The sequence below is a fragment of the Taudactylus pleione genome, unplaced genomic scaffold (assembly GCF_031769625.1).
Source record: "Taudactylus pleione unplaced genomic scaffold, aTauple2 ptg000122l, whole genome shotgun sequence".
NCBI lineage: Eukaryota > Metazoa > Chordata > Amphibia > Anura > Myobatrachidae > Taudactylus > Taudactylus pleione.
Window position 1 is genome coordinate 10,903,298 of NW_028284524.1, and position 19,051 is coordinate 10,922,348.

Below are 19,051 nucleotides of genomic sequence, written 5' to 3' on the forward strand. Positions count from 1 at the left end.
TTTGGCCATATTTTACACGCTCTGTCGTTCCAATGTGTCGGAATCGGCCAGATCGGGTAAAATATCGCTATGTGTGTGAGCAGCATAAGATTCTTGCAGTTTTTGTTTTGTTTGCACTGCTTCTTTTTATGTAATATGTAATGCACTGTGGTCCTTTTGTGGTGCCATATAACTAGAGCATAAATAATAATAATAATAATAATAGGCTACAGAAAACGGTGTGCAATACAAAATAGTAATATGCATTTCATTTAGGGTTTAGATGTAAGATTGGGCTGTAGATTTTATTGAAAATACAAACAGGCAAAATAGTTTTGATTTTTCCGTTTTCCAGTGTAGGTCCGTGTGCGACTCAAGATCCACGAAAGTAGCTAATATGGAAATGCAATGAAATTGAAGCTGAAAAATCAGATACATAGATTGCACACAGACCCTGATTCAGACCCGTTCGCAGCTGCTGGCCGCTTGCTGGGTCTGTGGGCATTTTTTCTTATTGTCTCCAGGCCACTCGCAAAGCTGTGGGTGACCAGGCTGGAGACTGTCGCGATTATCTAATAGAGCAGGAAGTCCACTACTGACATCACTAGTGATGGCAGTAAGCCCTCCTACAAACGCCAGGCGTTCCTAAGGGAACGCCTGCGTTTGTACAGCCACCCCCCCTATCCGCCCACAAAACGGGGCGAGCTGTCAATCACCATCGACAGCTGCCCCGTCTTGTTACGAGCCCCGGAGCAACTGAACTTCAGTCACTTTGCGGGGCTCACACATGCGGACGCGGCGCATGCACAGGGCTAGAACATCGAGCCGCTTGCGAGCGGCTCTGAATTGGGCCCAAAGTCCCTTTGTTCATAAATTCCACTGAATCCCAGTATGAGGGTCAAAGAAACAACTGAATAGTAATTTGGAAACAATGGTTCAATTAGGTGATGTTCCATGGATCACAAGGAGTGGTCATTACACATAGGTACAGGGTCGTAACTAGGGGAGTGCGAGCGGTGCTTTGAGCAGTGACATGGGGACAGCACTGTCGCTGCCCCACAACACCTGCATTTGACTTGCAGGGTGAATGGCACTCTACAGCCAATAAGGCTGCTATAGAGCTGCAAACACACACCCTGCAGCCTAAGGATGCTCTGGACAGTGTACTACTTTCTGCTGCCAGCAGTCCGTCCACTTGGCGTGATGTTACGTGTTTGTGGGTTAGGGGTGGCACAGAGCATCACAGAGCTTCAGCGCTGCACTGTTATATGGTAGTTACAGATCACCTTGTATGTGTGATTACATAGCAATATAGGCCCGTATTCAAGTAGCCACAAAAAGTAGGAATCCACGAAAAAGTATCACCGATTGCGACTTTTCGCCAGGCGGAAACTTATCTCCGTATTCAATTGCAAACACTTTTCGCATACGCAATAGGTGGAGAAAAAAAAGTGCAAAATCACTAATTTGGGGTGCAAAGGTGGGGAAACCACTCTGCGCCCTTGGGACAGCCCCCCAAAGGATTACTGCATCAAAAAAACCTTAAAAAAAGTGAGGAACACCCCAAAAAAATCACTTTGAAAATGGGGGTGAAAAAGTGCAAAGTGGGGGTACAAACTTAAAAAGTAGCGAAATAGACTTTTGGGGAGTCTACAAGCATGGGGGAGGTGTTTTTTGGATTTCAGGTGCGTTTTTTACGTTTTTTTAAACTTTACTTTAGCAACTTTAAACCATGCTTGCACCCATTTTCAAGTACCCCAAATTTGACAGGCCTACTAATATTTACCATAAAAAAAACTGCTTAATGCCATTCTTCACCACTTGTGCAAAGACGCTAATTAAAAGAAATTGACACACCTTAAGTACCCAAAATAGCTTTATTAGGGCTATTCAGGGGCATGTTCATTGATCCCCAATGTTAGTGCATCTTTTAGGGGGTATCAGGCGGATTCCCCCAATTCTGACAGCACTTTTTGCCTGTTTTGCATTCGCCGGGTTGCGTTTTCGTGTCTTTTGGAATTAAATACAGCGAATCATGGGTACACGCGCGATCAGTTTCCGAAGCTAAAATACGCGATGTGGGCGAAAAGTCCGGCAAGCGGGTGCGAAACTAATTGAATACAGGCCATAGTATACATGTGAAGGGATCACAATCCCATGTCAAGAGGCAGTATATTTCAGGTCAAAGTATGCAGGCCAAGCACAAGAGCACATCAGGAGATCAGTAACGTATGTGACCCCTACTCTCTCATTGGCCATGAAATAAGAAAAATTGGTTGATTTATTGGTCAAATGAACTGAATTCCGAACTTGTAATAAGTTTAACAAATAAGAGAATTGTGTTTTCTATTAGATTAACAATGTGAATGGGTAATTACGCATCGTGCATGCAGCTCTATCCAACACACTAGTGTTCACTCTAGGTGCAGGATGCTGATCAGTGTGGAGGGTATATTTTAATTTTGAATGGTATATTTTTAGACGTGATGTATCACTACAATAGCTGTAGCGATACATCACATCTAAAATGTTGCCCTTCAAAATTAAAATATACCCTCCTTACTGATCAGCACCCTACACCTAGAGTGAACACTACACACCATTCCAATTGTAAATTGCAAGGGAATATGCTCACACTATATAAGTAAACGTCAGTAAATAAATAATCCATTTTTTTTTTCCCCCATAGGGGACACAGGCTTTACGCTGAGGTATAGGTTGGTGGAAAGAAGTCTGGGCACCACACAGTTAACTTTGTCAGGCACCGCCCAGGCTCTCCCTTGCCCGTATATCCCGCCCCCAGCCACAAACCACCTCACTGTGGAAGCTGTACTAACCGTTTCATAGGTTAGAACAGTCTTCGGGAGTGGGGGGCAGTTTCCTGTGAGCGGACCTTTCAAGGTCTGTAATCAGATTAGGAGTCGGTTGCCGATCAACGTTCTGGAACTCCGAGCTGTTTACAGAGCTCTTTGTCAGGCCTTGCCGCTCCTACAGGGTCGCCCAGTGCAGGTACATTCCGACAACGCGACGTCTGTCGTCTACATAAATCTTCAGGGAGGCACTCACAGTTGCGCCGCCATGAGGGAAGTCACTTGCATTCTCTGGTGGGCGTAGGGGCATCTTCCATCCCTGTCGGCAGTTTACATCCCGGGAATGCAAAACTGGGTAGCGGACTTCCTAAGCCGTCAGGACATTCATTCGGGCAAATGGGCCCTACATCAGAATGTCGTTCAACTCCTGGTTCTTCGCTGGGGTTTGCCGGACATCGACATGATGGTGTACTGGCACAATCACCAAGTTCCGAGGTACTGCTCTTGCACCAGAGATCCGGAGGCCTTTCTGGTGAACGCTTTGGCCGTCCAGTGGACCTTCCTGCTCCTGTACATCTTCCCTCCAATCTATTTGATTCCTCGGGTTCTTCGCAAATTGTAGTTGGAGGGAGGCATGGTGATTCTAGTGGCTCCCAATTGGCCGCGAAGGGTGTGGTATGCAGACCTTCAAGGCCTATCTGTTGATGCTCCTCTGTGTCTTCCACTGCAGCCAAATCTTCTGTCTCAGGGCCTGTGCTTTCATCCGGATATGGCCCGTCTCGCTTTGACGGGGTGGATCTTGAGACATTGGTCTTAAGAGCTGAAGGCTTCTCCAGGTCAGTCATTAACACTATGCTTAATGCCCGTAAGCCCTCTTCGGTTACTTTGACAGGTGTTCAACTAGAAATCTTAACCCCAGGTCATTTTGACTCTCTCAAATTCTTTCTGTTTTGTAGACAGGGCTGGATTTGGGCTTTTGCCTTGCTTCACTGAAAGTGCAGGTTTCAGCTCTTTCAGAGACAGATTGCGCTGTTGCCTGATGCTCTGACTTTTCTGCAGGTGGTCCTCCATGTACAACCCCTGTGGCTCCTTGGAACTTGTCCCTGGTTCTTACCGCCCTGCAGGCTTCACCTTTCGAGCCCTTGGATACTGTGAACATTTCTTGGCTTACCTGGAAGACTGTCTTCCTCCTGGCCATAGCTTCTGCCCGACGGGTGTCGGACTTGAGCACTTTATCCTGTCATTCTCCGTTTCTAATGTTTCACGAGGTTCTTTCCAGGATTCTTCTATGAGGGAGGCCTCTTTGGATGTCATGCGGGCCCTCCGGATTAATGTAGATAGGACTAAGGACCGCGTAGGCCAGATGCTCTCTTTGTCCTGTATGACTTTTGCAAACGGAGCTGGCCAGCGACTAAGCAGACGCTGTCCAGATGGATCCGTTTGACTATTCACCACGCTTGTGCTGTGGCGGATCTTCCTGCACCATCTGTGGTGAGGGCTCATTCAACCCGGTCGGTGGGAACTTCATGGGCAGTACAACGTGCTGCTTCTGCAGAGCAGCTGTGTAGAGCGCCCACATAGTCTTCTACCAATACGTTCCTGTAGTTCTATTTCTTTGATATCTTCGTCACACCTAATGCGGCTTTTGGACGAAGGGTTCTCAGCGCAGCCTAGGAGCATCCCCTCCCTTAGGGGATTAGCTTTGAGACATCCCAGCGTAAAACCTGTGTTCTCTATGGAGGAAGAAGAAAAGGAGATTTATGTGCATACTTGTTAAATCCTTTTCTTCTATTCCATAGGGGACACAGGACTCCCACCCTGACGCACCTGTCTTGTGGAGCTTGCTCTGTTTTCGGTTCTCCTGGTCACATACCTTGTGTACTTGGACCTGAGTGCATGCCGGTCATCCTTCTTCTTCTTGCTCCTTGTCTTAAGGTGCATATCCACTAGAAGATGAGGTAACGGCAGTACAATTACGACATCGTAATCGTACAGTCGTTCCTCATCCACTCTGTGCCTACACTGAGTGATATGATCGTTAAGTGTAGGCACTCTCCCTCATCCCTGAACATGGCCAATCTGTCGTAGGCAGATTGACCGTCATGTTCAGCTGATGACCGATGTCGGAAATGACCAGCGGGAGCGCGCATCGCTGGTCGTTTCCGACATTATAGTGCACGATTAATGAGCGATTGAACGATTACGATGTCGTAATCATTCAATCGCTCATTTATATCTGCTAGTGGATGTGCGCCTTTAGGCTTGTTAACTTAACTGAGGCGGCCTGTGGCTGGGGGCAGGATATAGGGGGATAGGGGAGCCTGGGCGGTGCCTGACAAAGTTAACTGTGTGGTGCCAGACTCCTTTCCACCAACCTATACCCAGTGTAGAGCCTGTGTCCCCTATGGAATCAAAGAAAAGGAATTAACATGTAACCACACAAATCCCCTTATTTTAATGGTTGGTAAAGATGAAGAACCAAAGCAAAAAATAGAAAACCAAGCTGCTGCTCTAGGCTTGTGCCCACTTTGCCAATATGATTAATACAACCTCAATTAAAATGATAAAAATGCTTTGTTTCATTAAATAATCATTGTATGGCCATGTATTTCTCCCACTTAAAAGCTGTTTAAAGTGTTTATCCCTCACTCTTTCAGAATTGACCACTGTTGTTTTGAAGTATGTTATTGTACAACTAACGTGCTTCCTTGATCGGTATGCTTGCATATATTTATTTGAGAAACATGCTTCCCTAGCTCTTACAGAATTATCTAACACTTTAGTATTCCGCAGTGGAATGATAACTAGAAACAGTACAGTAAATAAAGCTGTAATATGTGTAATCTTGCTGCAGGCAGTAAAAGTGAGATGTCACCAAGGGTTTAATTTATCTTTGGCAGGCACAGACTTGGTCATTTGTTCCACAAGAAGAAAGAGCCTACGCTATGAAAGCCGCTGTACTGTCATGGTGTGCCGATGGAGGCTCTGAACCCACCCCAAGAAACCGCTACACCCTACGTAGTTACGGCGAGGGATGCAAAGGAACTTTGTCTGTAAGTCTGAGACAACTAGAAGGGTACAGTTATATACAAAAATGTTGGCACCCTTTCAAATTGCATCTCACTACATATTTACATAAAAGGAGTTAAAACAATGTCTGCCAGCTACAAACAAACACTGGCTACCACACAATCCCTGATCATCACCTGTATTTCTCCCAACGTATCTTTTGTGAACAAAAGTTCAATATCTGCTTAATCAGTCCAAAGTACTTTTATTCACAAAGTTTTTGGCTCATCTAAACATTGCTTTGCATATTTTTGAGATAATATAGACTGTTTCTTCTTCTTTTTTTTTTTTTTTTAGTATGGTCTTTTTATTCAAAAGTTTTAGTAGAATAGAAGGAGGGGGGCATGTGGGACAGCATAATTTGGAAGCCAGGAGGAAGTCCGTCTTATCTTATAATACTGATGCTGTAACCAACGTAGAGTTTTGGCAGCTTTAGCAAATAACATTTGATTAAGCTAACCTTTCAGGGAAAGCAACTTGCTATACATTGATTGGGATGGCGTTGATGTTCAAGAGTGAGCTCTCCAATTTGGGTTTCTAAGTCAGCAATAGCTCAACAGCGTTTAAGCTTTTTGAGCTTTAGTCAACGTTATGAAGTGACCTCGAATAGTGGCTCTCCCACACCAAAACCGGGGCAATCTCTGCAGACTTTTTGAGCAAGAAAAATTCCTTGAGAGCTTTTACCATGGCAGAAACATGTTTCTTGTTAAGAAGGAGAGAAGTATTTAACCTCGATCAGTAGGGAGCAGGAAGTGGAGCAGAGGCAGGGATCAATATAGTAACAGCTAAATAGTCAGACCAAGACACAGGGAAGACCCAAGCTCGAGAGATGTTGGGCGCCTCTGTATGATGCTGACTATCTCTAGATGCTTTCCCTCATATGCTGGTTGTCTGTCTCAAATGTTGTCTGTCTCTCCTAGTTGTTGTGTCTATTTCTCATATGCTGGCTCACTCACCCAGAATATGTCCCCCTCTCAGGTGCTGGCTGTATTAGGGTGTCTGTCTCTCAGATGTAGGGTGTCTATGGATGTCCCACTCAGCGGCATGTAGTCTCTCAATGACCCTCTCAGACTCTGGATATTTCTCTAGGCTGCTCTAGAGACTCTGGGCCTGATTCAGTATGGATTGCTATTCTGCTTATATGCACACAACACAGTTACTAATATCAGCGGGGATATATAAATGTTTGCATTCGCATTTAGATCACAGCGCCTGACATAAAGGCACCCACTTCCCCTTACTCACATACGTATACTTGGCCAACATAGCGAAACAATTGGTAACATCAAGTAACATCGGACCCATACGCGCAGTTAAGGCAGGTCAGACCTCACTCAGGAATTGCTTACTTCAGTGCACGCTATGAGGCCTCAGGCTGCATCTGGTATTGCAGTGGATAATTTATGCACGCCCCTGCAACGCCATTGAAATGCACTGGCACGCCTACTTTTGCCTGCCCACTCTGCCACCACCCACAAACGGCACTTCCTGTCAATCACTCTGCCATGGGTCTGCGTATCTTCTGCAATCGTTTTCCCGATAGCAGTGGCTATCTCGCGCACGTGCACTGCGATGCATTATCATGCGCAGTATGCAATAATCGGCTGATTGCGCATGTATAAGCAACTCCGTTCCTTGCTGAATCAGGCCCTCTGTCTGAAACAGGATGCCTCTCTCAGCTCGCAGACTCTCAGCGCTGACTGTAGTCAAGTATAACTTGTAGAGCCGTCCCAACTGGCAATCTGCCCGAGGAGCAGGCAGCAAACAGCAATCCAATAGAAGACTCCAGAAGATGTGGCAGTTGTGGACAGCCCTGGTGAAGAGCTCCAAACATGCGTGTGACAGAGAAAGTGGTCGCCCAGCAAGGATAAACAGCCTCCGGGTAAGCGCCCGGTGTCCAGTCCCAGCGGAATTCTAAATAGGGTCAGGTAGACAGAGCAGACCAAGCCCAGAAGATCTCGATGGCTCAGCCACGGAAGATGCGGCATGGAAGGCCGGCTCAGTAAGACTATTCCATGTAGATCGATTTGTGTAAGCAGAGCTGATTTGAGGACTTGTGGCCAATTCTACTTCAGTGTTAGCTAGATCTCTATGTAGATCTTGTGCAGTGATATGTTTGTTCTGTTCTGCATAGCTGACTGGTTTACAAGCACTTTTATTAAAGATATTTCTGGCTTTTCCAGATCTTGTCATTACTTCAACTGTTTCTCTTAACATCCATTTCCTAATGATGTTTCTGATAGTGAGAATTCCAGGTTGGGAGGTGTATATATATCTTTTTTTTGCCTTCCTCTGTTTTATACCCATCAATAGTCTCTAGTTCAACTCTTCAGTCAGTTTCTTAGAGGAATCCTGAGAGGTTAGAAGGGTCAGTGTATTTATTCAGGGTAGTATCTAGATGCCCTTCACGGAGTGTACCCTGACGTTATCAGTTACTGTTCAACGTCATTCCATACTATCCACGTGGACATAGAGGGAGAATATAAACCTGTGGCGAGCAAAGCAAGCCCGTGAGAGGACAAATTTCTTTGTTTGGTGGCCTTTATGGGCAAGAAATCGCACTACAGCCCTCACCTCACGTCACTTCCAGGTCCTTACAATGAAGGGTAAATAAGCTCTACCATTTATTCAGTGCTGGAATTGGCATCACCTGGTTTTATTTAAGGTTGAACAACTTGAATTTTGAGGCCATAAGAAGTAATGATCTAGAAGGGTGCTCAGACATCCACAAATGCCTCATTCAATGTTGAATTAAAATGTGCAAAAATATGTTATTTTATGTTTTTAACATACAATAGTTGGGTTAATTTATTTTCACTTTGATATCCAGTGATACATGCAACTTAATCAGGGATGTCCAAACTTTTGCATATACGTGATATTGAGGGCTGTTTCCCTATACAGGTTGAGTCTTCCATATTCAAAATGCTTGAGACCAGGGGTATTTTGGATAACAGAATATTCCGTATTTTGGAATAATTGCATACCATAATGAAATATCTTGGGAATAGGACCCAAATATAGACACAGAATGCATTTGTGTGTTATATACACCTTATACACACAGCCTCCAGGTAATTTTATACAATATTTTCAATAATTTTGTGGCAAACAAAGTTTGTGTACAGAAATGAAATTCATTTATGTTTCATATACACCTCATTCAGACACGCTCGTGAGCGGCAGGACGCTCGCAAGCGGGTCGATGTTCCCCACTGCGCATGCGCACGACGGAGGGAGCTCCACCGTGCGCATGCGCGAGACCCGGCGAGCGACAGGCTCACCATCGCTCCGGGTCTCGCACCAAAGAGGGCGTGCTGTCGATGTTGATTGACAGCACGCCCCCTTTGGTGGGCGTGCCGGGGGCGTGCCTGCTAGACGGAGGCGTTCCCATGGGAACGCCTACCGTCTCAAGCCGGCCCCACTGACATCACTAGTGATGTCAGTGGGAGTGATTTTGGCTCTGATAGAGCCAAAATCACTCCAGGGCTTGCGGCAGCGAGACCCTACCGCAGGGTCTCCATCGCAAGCCCGATGGTCGCGATGGTCGAGACCATCGCGACCATCATCATGGACGCTCGCTATAGCTGTGGGTGGTAACCCACAGCTATACGAGCGTCTATGAGGCCGCTCCAAAAAAAGGTAGGAGGGCTCTGATTCAGAGCGAGCGCTCTGGTCAGAGCGGTCAGCTCTGAATCAGGCCCACAGTCTGAAGGTAATTTTATACAATATTTTTTAATAATTTGTGCCTTAGACAAAGTTTGTGTACATTGAACCATCAAAAATTAAAGATTTCATTATCTCAGTCATTCCAAAAAAATTCCTTATTTCGGAATATTCCTTATTCCGGAATATTTGGATATGGGATCTGTATATGACAGACATGTACAGTATCTTTGATCTGTCCCTCCACTCCTGAAATATATTTTACATTATTTTTTCTGCAGCCGCACCAGGAGCTAGTAGATTTGGGAAACATTTTGGTTGGCAGCTTTCAATCACATGATCTGCTTCTTTTAAATGAAAGTGACTGCACCCTGGAATATACACTGAGTGCTAAACAGGAGATCACTGGCCCATGTGACCCAGATGAAGTCATCAATGACCCAATAGGTCAGTAGCTATGTTACTTGTTTTTTACAATATATATATATAAAAAATGTGGTGGGTTACATGTGAATGCGCAAAAGCAGCCTTAAATAATCTCCCAGGTCTAGATGGAAATCACCAAATCCATAAATACGTACACAATAATAAAGGCAACACAGGGGATACAAACAGGCGCTAATTAAAAAATATACTTAAATTGCGTGTGATGAACTGAGACAATCCTTTAATGATTGAAGTTCTGTCCTCATACACTTCTTTATGCACAATTCCTCCTCAGGATTCACCACCGTAGTTTCTCCATATGATGTGCATGCAAGGAAAGATAAATGGGGTGTCACTGAAGGGTATTCTCAAGAGGAAAAAACAACCAGATGCTATTCCACACCCTAGAAAGTGTTTAGTGCACTAAGGTAATGCGTACCTGACTCATATAGAGTATATATGAGTGCCTCCTAAAAAGGTATCTTTAAATGGAGACATTCACGCCAAAAGTGTGTTTAGTAGAGGGAAGAGATGTTGCGTACAATTCACTCATATCAGAAAGGGTCTGAAGAATACACATAAAGGTTTCTTTAAAATTGCCCAGAAACACTGCGTACCAAACTCACAATTCACATGGAGTTGAAACTGCACATCAAGGTATCTTTTTTTTCCCCTTATTCTCAAAGAAAAATGATCATCAGAAATCGATAATAATCCATATGTCAAGATCACAAAAAATGTATTCGTACAAATGTTCCAAAGTATATAAAAATATTGGTATTGCAATACATACAGGGCCTGATTCAGACCCGATCGCGAGCGCTGAGCGCTCGCAAGCGGGTCGATGTTGGCCAAGTGCGCATGCGCACGACTGAGCCGGCTCCGTCGTGCGCATGCGCGAGACCCGAATAACGACGGCCAAGCCGTCGCTATGGGTCTTGCACCAAAGGGGGCGTGCTGTCGATGGTGATTGACAGCTCGCCCCCTTTGGTGGGTGTGCCGGGGGCATGGCTGCCCAGACGGAGGCGTTCCCATGGGAACGCGTACCGTCTGGGGCCGGCCCCACTGACATCACTAGTGATGTCAGTGGGAGTGCTTTTGGCTCTGATAGAGCCAAAAGCACTCCAGGGCTTGCGGCCAGGAGACCCTACCACAAGGGTCTCGTCGCAAGCCCATAATTTTGGCCGCTCGCTATAGCTGTGGGTGGTCACCCACAGCTATGCGAGCGGCCAGGTAGCCGCTCTTAAAGTCAGAGGGAAGGCCCTGATTCAGAGCGAGCGCTCTGTCAGAGCGCCCTGCTCTGAATCAGGGCCATAGTTTGTAAAAAAATTCATGCAATAAAGTTATTAAAAACATGCAGCCAGAGGTAGTCAAAAAGTAGTAACTAACTGGAATAGATGGAAAATCCAGTAGTGAAAAAGATAATAAATGACATACCTCTGGATTCTAGTAACAAAGTAGTACACCTTCTCTAATGGTCAACGCCTTTCAGCTCTCCTTGGGAGTCTTTGTCAAGACATAGCTATGTCTTGACAAAGGCTCCCAAGGAGAGCTGAAACGCATTGACCATTTGAGAAGGTGTACTACAGGTTGAGTCTCCCATATCCAAAATGCTTGGGACCAGGGGTATTTTGGATATCGGAATATTCCATATTTTGGAATAATTGCATACCATATTGACATGTCTTAGGAATAGGCCCAAATCTAAACAGAGAATGCATTTATGTATTATATACACCTTATACACACAGCTTGAAGGTAATTTTATACAGTATTTTCAATAAGTTTGTGGCTCAAACAAAGTATGTGTAAGTACATGAAATTAATATTTGTTTCATATACACCTTATACACACAGCCTATAGGTAATTTTATACTTTATTTTTAACAATTTTGTGCCTTAAACAAAGTTTGTGTACATTTAACCATCAAAAAGCAAAGGTTTCACTATCTCAGTCATGCTAAAAATATTCCATATTTCGGAATATTCCGTATTTTGGAATATTTGGATATGGGAGACTGTACTTTGTTACTAGAATCCAGAGGTTTATTATTTATTTATTTATTCATTTATTATCTTTTTCACTACTGGATTTTCCATCTATTCCAGTTATTTACTACTTTTTGACTACCTCTGGCTGCATGTTTTTTAATAATTTTATTGCATGAATTGTTTTGCAAACTGTATGTATTGCAATACCGATATTTTTATATACTTTGGAACATTTGTACGAATACATTTTTTTGGATCTTGACCTATGGATTATTATTGATTTCTGTTGACCATTTTTCTTTGAGAATAAGGGAAAAAAAAAGATACCTTGATGTGAATTGTGAGTTTGGTACGCAGTGTTTCTGGGCAATTTTAAAAAACCTTTATGTGTATTTTTCAGACCCTTTCTGATGTGAGTGAATTGTATGCAACATCTCTTCCCTCTACTAAACACACTTTCGGTGTGAATGTCTCCATTTAAAGATACCTTTTAGGAGGCTCTCATATATACTCTATGTGAGACGGGTATGCATTACCTTAGTGCACCAAATACTTTCTAGGGTGTGGAATAGCATCTGGTTGTTTTTTCCTCTTGAGAATACCCTTCAGTGACACCCCATTTATCTTTCCTTACATACACTTCATATGGAGAAACTACTATGGTGGATCCTGAGGAGGAATTGTGCATAAAGAAGTGTATGAGGACATAACTTCAATCATTAAAGGATTGTCTCAGTTCATCACACACAATTTAAGTATATTTTTTAATTAGCGCCTGTTTGTATCCCCTGTGTTGCCTTTATTATTATGTTACTTGTTTTATTTACGTACAATGTATCCATCTAGGTATTCAGAGCATGTCCCAGAAAAATCCCAATAATTAAATACAAAGGGCTCTGTCATATGAGTCGCAAATCGTCTCTCAACGCCAGTTAGCGTGGAATATACGTTTTTACGGTGTCTCCAAAATTGCTGATTTTTGTTCCCAGCCCAATAGGGCTGCATACAAAAATCCACTAGTTCGGGGCGAGATTGGGCCACGAAGGGGAAGAGTGGCAGTGCGGTTGCCAGTGTTTACAAGTATGTATAACGGCAATTCAACCCCTTCACACTTAATAAAATCGAGCCCAAGAGTCAAATGCTCACTATTGTAAGACTATTTATAATATCTTGTCCCACAGAATAATCTGTGTTTTCCCAACTAAACTGTACCTACAACTTGAAGTAATCTGCATGGCATAGTTCATTGATTCTCATAAGTAAAAGCTGCAGAAATTGCTTTATAATTGTGTATATGTGAAAAGTCCCAGCATCCTGGTAATCTTTAAACAATTATTGTGTATGTAAAAGATAATGATACAAAATTTGTCATTAACATTTTATTTCCCCTAAAGGCTAACAATGTAGCTATTTTTCTAATGTTTGACTAATTCCATGACCTGTGATTCTCTAAACAGCCTTGGAGTTTGAACATAACAAGGGAAAACTACCTGCACGTACCAAGATGGGGATCAGAGTCATGGCTCGCCCTGCACGAATGCTCTCCTACACTTGGATTATCAGCTATTGTATTCTCTCCCCAAAAGGTAGGTGTATTTGTATGTAACCTGCTTGTGATTGGTTCATTTTTTCCCTTAAAACAGAGATGGTTTTGGGCAATCAGCAGCTTGTTTAGTAGACTCCATGGGGTATATTTACTAAAGTGAGAGTTTTAGAAGTGGAGATGTTGCCGATAGCAACCAATCAGATTCTACTTAACATTTAACTAGCACCTTCTAGAAGATAATAGCTAAAATCAGACTGGTTGCCATGGGCAACATCTCCACTTTTAAAAAGTCTCACTAGTAAATATACCCCCAAGAGTCATTGGCCCCGGAATCGGTATGATATGCTGGCTGTCGGGATGCCTCCTGTCAGAATACCGACAGTGGCACCCCGATGGTTGGTATCCCGACAGGCGTCGGGTAAGTATAGTTACCCTCCCCCCTAACCCTCCCTTCTGGTAGCCTAATCCCAACCCTCCCCACCCTGCACCCTAACCCTCCCCGTTAGTTCCTGAACCTATTTCCACCTCCTTAGTGCCTAAACCTACCCCCCCCCCAGTTGTGCCTGACCCTATCCCTCTCCCCTAGGGGTGCCTAACCCTAACCCCCCCAAAACCTAACGCTATCCCCGCTAACTGCCCTAACCATCTGCCCCCCCCCCCCCCCACGGCTAAGAGGTTGGGCGCCCCAGACTTACCTCGTTCGGGCATCCGCCCATCTGCTTTTCGGCGTCGGGATTAAGATAGGCGTCGGTATTTCGATGCCTATTTTAACTCCCTAGTCGGGATATCAACGTCGGCTTACTACATGCCATTGGTCCCTACTGAGATGTTTAATACAAGGAAACTATGGACAAACTTATTTCCCAGTAATTTTTTAAAAAACAGTTTTCAAAGTTCTGCACCCTGTATTTGATTGTGCGTTATTAGTTAAAAAAGCATATTCTATATATAATATTAATTTCATATATCCTTTAGAGTGCAAGACGGAATAAAACTTTTAAATTTACGCAGATTGAGCAATTTTTAGCCATTGCGCATTAGGGCGGGTCGAAAAAAACAAAATTGCGAGTTCGAAATTCCAATAGTGAGGAAAAGTTGTGGGTGCATAACAGTAACTCATGTGCAAAATTTCAGCTCGGTCTGATAATTTTTACTATCCCCAGCGGCGCTTAAAGTTTTGAAAATTTGAAAGGTATTACAGTGGTAGTCAAGAACAAAATCAACAGAGTTAATAATATATAAAACCCAGCATATGTTCCAACATAAGGAACACCGCAACGCTCTGTAGATTTGAATTCTTCAAACTGTTTAATCCAAAGTGTATCAACGTTTCAGAGCAGTACAGAGCTAGGCACCATAATAATCTAAGTCTGGTATAAGCAATAGCACTTTATGTGAAAAACATTTTCAAGTATTACAGATTTTTTCTGGTATGAGCACAAGGCACTTTGTATATTAACTGTGTTGGATGCATAATTTTTTTCAATGTGGTTGTTGGAACAAGTGTGCAAACTGTGTTTCGACACTGCATGGAGGACCCGATTCAGACCCGGACGCTAAGCCGCGGACGCACGCTATGGGCGATTGTCGCCCGTCTGCACATGCGTCAAAATACGCATGCACGAACCAATCACTGCGCCCGGGAATCGCGAGCTCATAATACACAGACTGGACGCTACTTTGAGTGACAGAATGTGCCGTTTGTGGGTGGTAACAGGGGAAGGTGCTTGTGAACGGGGGAGTGGTGCTGCAGGTGTGTCTGGGCGGCAAAACAGAGTTTTATGGGTGTGCATAATTAGCATGGTAGCGTCATTGTACACGTCACTTGGTTGTATTTCAGCCTGCAGTGATCGCAGAGCTTGTGGCGGGGTAGGGTCTACCTCAAGCGCTGCGTGCTGCTCCGATGGCTCTCGATTGTTCGGATTAATCATACACTTCCTGTAGACGACGTGTATTAAGAAAGAAAAGTGGGCGTCTTTATTCTGGCATGCGCTCACTCTGCCGTCACTCTGTAAGACATAGAGGGCGTCCTTACACCAGTGGGTCGACAGTGCGATCGTGGTATTTGCATACCCGGCCCTTTTTGGCAACGAGAGAGAGCAGCTTAGCGTCCGGGTCTGAATCGACCCTGGACCCTTTTTGATTGCATTGTTATTCTCAGGCACTTTATGGAGATTATTAATGTTTACACAAAGCTCTAGTCACTTTATTATTAAACAGATATACACTATATTGCAGTGCTTCCCAAACTTGAATCACGGCACCCTAGAGTATCAGCATTTTTTTCACTGTAGCAATGGGCCAAAGTTTCTTATTGAGAAATGCAGAAATAAATTATAAATTAAAGTAAATTGTGCCTACCTGTCATCCTTATGTTCAGTTATGTGATGGCGGACAGGGTTGCGCTTCTGATTGTCCACAAATATTATGTTTGGCAGCCACCAGCACTGGTTTTTCCTATCACACTGACTATAAATCATTTGATTTGGTCCTGAACCACCAACCCATGGCACCCCTGCAAATGCCCCACGGCTCCCCTGGGTGCCATGGCACACAGGTTAGGAACCACTGCTATATTACATAATTTTTATTTTTTTTAAATACCTTGGAGGTTGGTTACTGATTTATGGAAGAGCTTTTCACGCTTAAAAAGGAAAAAGAAACCTACTAATAAGTGAATATACAGTATATCATAACTCTGGTATGCCTCCAAGTGGATAAATTTATGGCGGTAGACACACATTTTGACTATATTTATAAAAACAATACACAGGATGGTGATATCTTCTCTCCCATTTCTACACATGCATACAGTATATATATATATATATATATATATATTATACTTTATATAAAACGGTGTGGTATATTGAGACAAATCCCATCACCATACCAACATGATTGGACACACATGACCATGCATTATTTCCCAATGACCCAATTATCTGAACTCCATCACAAAGCAACAGCTGTACCACTCCATACGTGTAAACAATAACATCTCTCACAGAGACTCTGCTCACAGAAAAGCAGCAAATCACTGCCTCACTGATAGACATACATATCACTGCCTCACTGACAGACATCCACATTTCTGACAGAAAAATGTCAAAAAAGGACATTGCACCAATCCTCACCAAAGAATGACTTGTGCAATGGTAATTTATTCAAGTAACTTAAAGAGGACTTAACCTGAGCAGCCACTTCAGAATCCAGTACAGCAAACAGTGAGTAGATATGCCAGCCTTGACCTGAAGAAGCATTAAGCACTTCCTGCCAGTACAAAACATGTTTTCTTTCCAAAATGAGCCACTCTTAAAGTGACAGTAGTCATTAATGTTTAACAGTTTTACTGTCTATTCTGAATGTTAAGCTGTTTTATTCACTTACATTGTTATCCAGTTAAATGTTTATTCATTAAAAATAATACAAATTAAACAGCCTATTCTGAACTACTTTGATCTCCTATCCGTATCCGTTTCACCCTTCATCATCTCCACATAGAACTATTTTGTCACAACAGGGGCCATTTTATAAGATGGATATACCACTCTTTGGTGTGCGGTCGCGCTCTGATAAACACACGCCTTGGGTGGTTGAAGAACGCACACCAAAGCGTGCATATTTCAGAGCGCGACTGCACACCCAAGAGTGGTATATCTATTGTATATAGCAGATTCTCAAAACCTCAAGAAAGGTGAGGAGACACTCGCTAATACATGAACTGCAATGACCAGGCTTCAAGCTAATATCAGCTCCTCAGTGGGAGTAGAAGTGGGACCTTAAGCCTCTGGCTAAAAGCCCTCATCTGAACAGGCTCTGATCTGAAGTTGTGGGGATATGGAAAGAATGACATCTTTGCATAACTCCTGGGATATGCTGCGAGATAAGCTCTACAAAAGACTGGACTAAAAATGGAGCCACAGCTGGTTCTGTCAGATCGGCAGCTAGCACTCAGCCATGTAACCTGAGCATATGGCGTTTGCCCACTAGACAGTTTGACTAACATTTTGAACAGGTAAAAAGTAAAACACATGCAGCCCACTAGATTTGGCTCTGAGTCTACTACTCCCCTTAACTGACAATGATGAGACAGAAAGTGATTGAGGAAGGGGGAGAGTAAAACTACACTGAACAAGATTCTACAGTTAACAGTGTTTCCCAACCTCGGTTCTCAAGGCACACTAACAATCTATCTTTTAATATCCATGCTTGAGCATAAATGGTTAAATCAAAATAACTATGGTACTAATTAACACACTTGTGCTCACATATGGCTATCCTTAAACCATACTTGCCTACCCTCCCGATTCGGCCGGGAGCCTTCCCGAAAATCGGGTGCCGCTCCCGGGCCCCCGGAAAGGCAGGCAAGTCTCCCGGTCCCCGGCGATCCATCTGGCCTCCCCCGCGAATACAGTATGCCCCGGCAGTGGTAGCGATTCACGCTGAATCGCGTCATCGTGGCCCCGCCCCCTGCTTCACAATGCCATTAATCTTGGCATTGTGAAGAGGGGGTGGGGCCGTGATGACACGATCGCGCTGTCCCGCCCCCGTTGACGCGGCATATTCCGGACCATGCCCCCTTTTTGAAGTGACACGCCCCCCTGCTGAGGACGCCTGACAGCTCCCTCCTAGAAGGAGGGGGCTAGAAGTCGGCAACTCTGCCTTAAACCCTGCACTGTTAGTGTGCTTTGAGAACCGTGGTAGGGAACCCCTGGTGTAAGAACACACAAATACAAATCCTGACTTTAAACGTCCCTGTAGTGAGAAATAGAGACAAGGAGCAGCAGCTGTAGATACCAGTGTCTGACAGTCTAAGCACTCTTTCTTCTGTCATAACGATGGAGAGGGTTTAAATTGACAGGGGAATAGCTCTCCCCTTGCAGGGAAGTGTCCTTTTGAGGGTTTTGCCAAGTTATTCAGACCTTACCTGGATCTTTTTGTGGCTTTGGAGGCTCCCCAGTGGTGAGAGAGACATTACTAGCCTCTATTGCACCATCCGTACACGGTGATGTGCTGTACATTGTCCCAGCACAAGGTCCACCATCACTGCCTAGCTACTCCTGGGGTCATACAGTTTCCTATCTCGGGATGTTAAGGGGCCTATCTATTAGTAGATAAATTTGAACGATATATCATTCAGTCATTCAATTTATCTGTCATGGATAGGCCCTGAACGATGACAGATGCGCACTCCCGTGGCCGACAAATTGTGTCTTTCGTCTCTCCAACATGTTGGTCAATTATTGCTTATCGCTGACAGATATCTGTCAGTTTATAAGCGGTAAACGAACGATATTTGTAATGAAAATTAATAGAAACAATAAAAAAAAATCCCCTTCCTTGAATGATGTCATACAATATCGGTCGTCGTTCATCGTTTGCAAAAATCTGTCATGTACATGACAGAAATCTGTCACCGCAGCCCCAGGATTTTACAAGGGATAAATCTTTTGTCTTTCATCGTAGAGAAAGATCTGCTAATGGATAGGCCCCTTTAAGTAGATAAAATAAATGAAATAATATAAACCAATAAATAAATAATCTCAATTGCTTTTAAGCT

The 19,051-nt window shown here is 43.8% G+C and overlaps 1 protein-coding gene across 1 annotated transcript in view; it reads left to right on the top strand.

Moving 5' to 3' along the window:
* CFAP65 (cilia and flagella associated protein 65) overlaps positions 1 to 19,051 on the top strand; it is a 173,670-nt gene that overhangs the window by 84,163 nt on the left and 70,456 nt on the right. Inside the window, exons 15-17 of the mRNA XM_088472350.1 lie at positions 5,690 to 5,842; positions 9,806 to 9,971; positions 13,400 to 13,528. Of these exons, the coding sequence (XP_088328476.1) occupies positions 5,690 to 5,842; positions 9,806 to 9,971; positions 13,400 to 13,528 (448 nt within the window). The remainder of the gene's footprint in view (positions 1 to 5,689; positions 5,843 to 9,805; positions 9,972 to 13,399; positions 13,529 to 19,051) is intronic.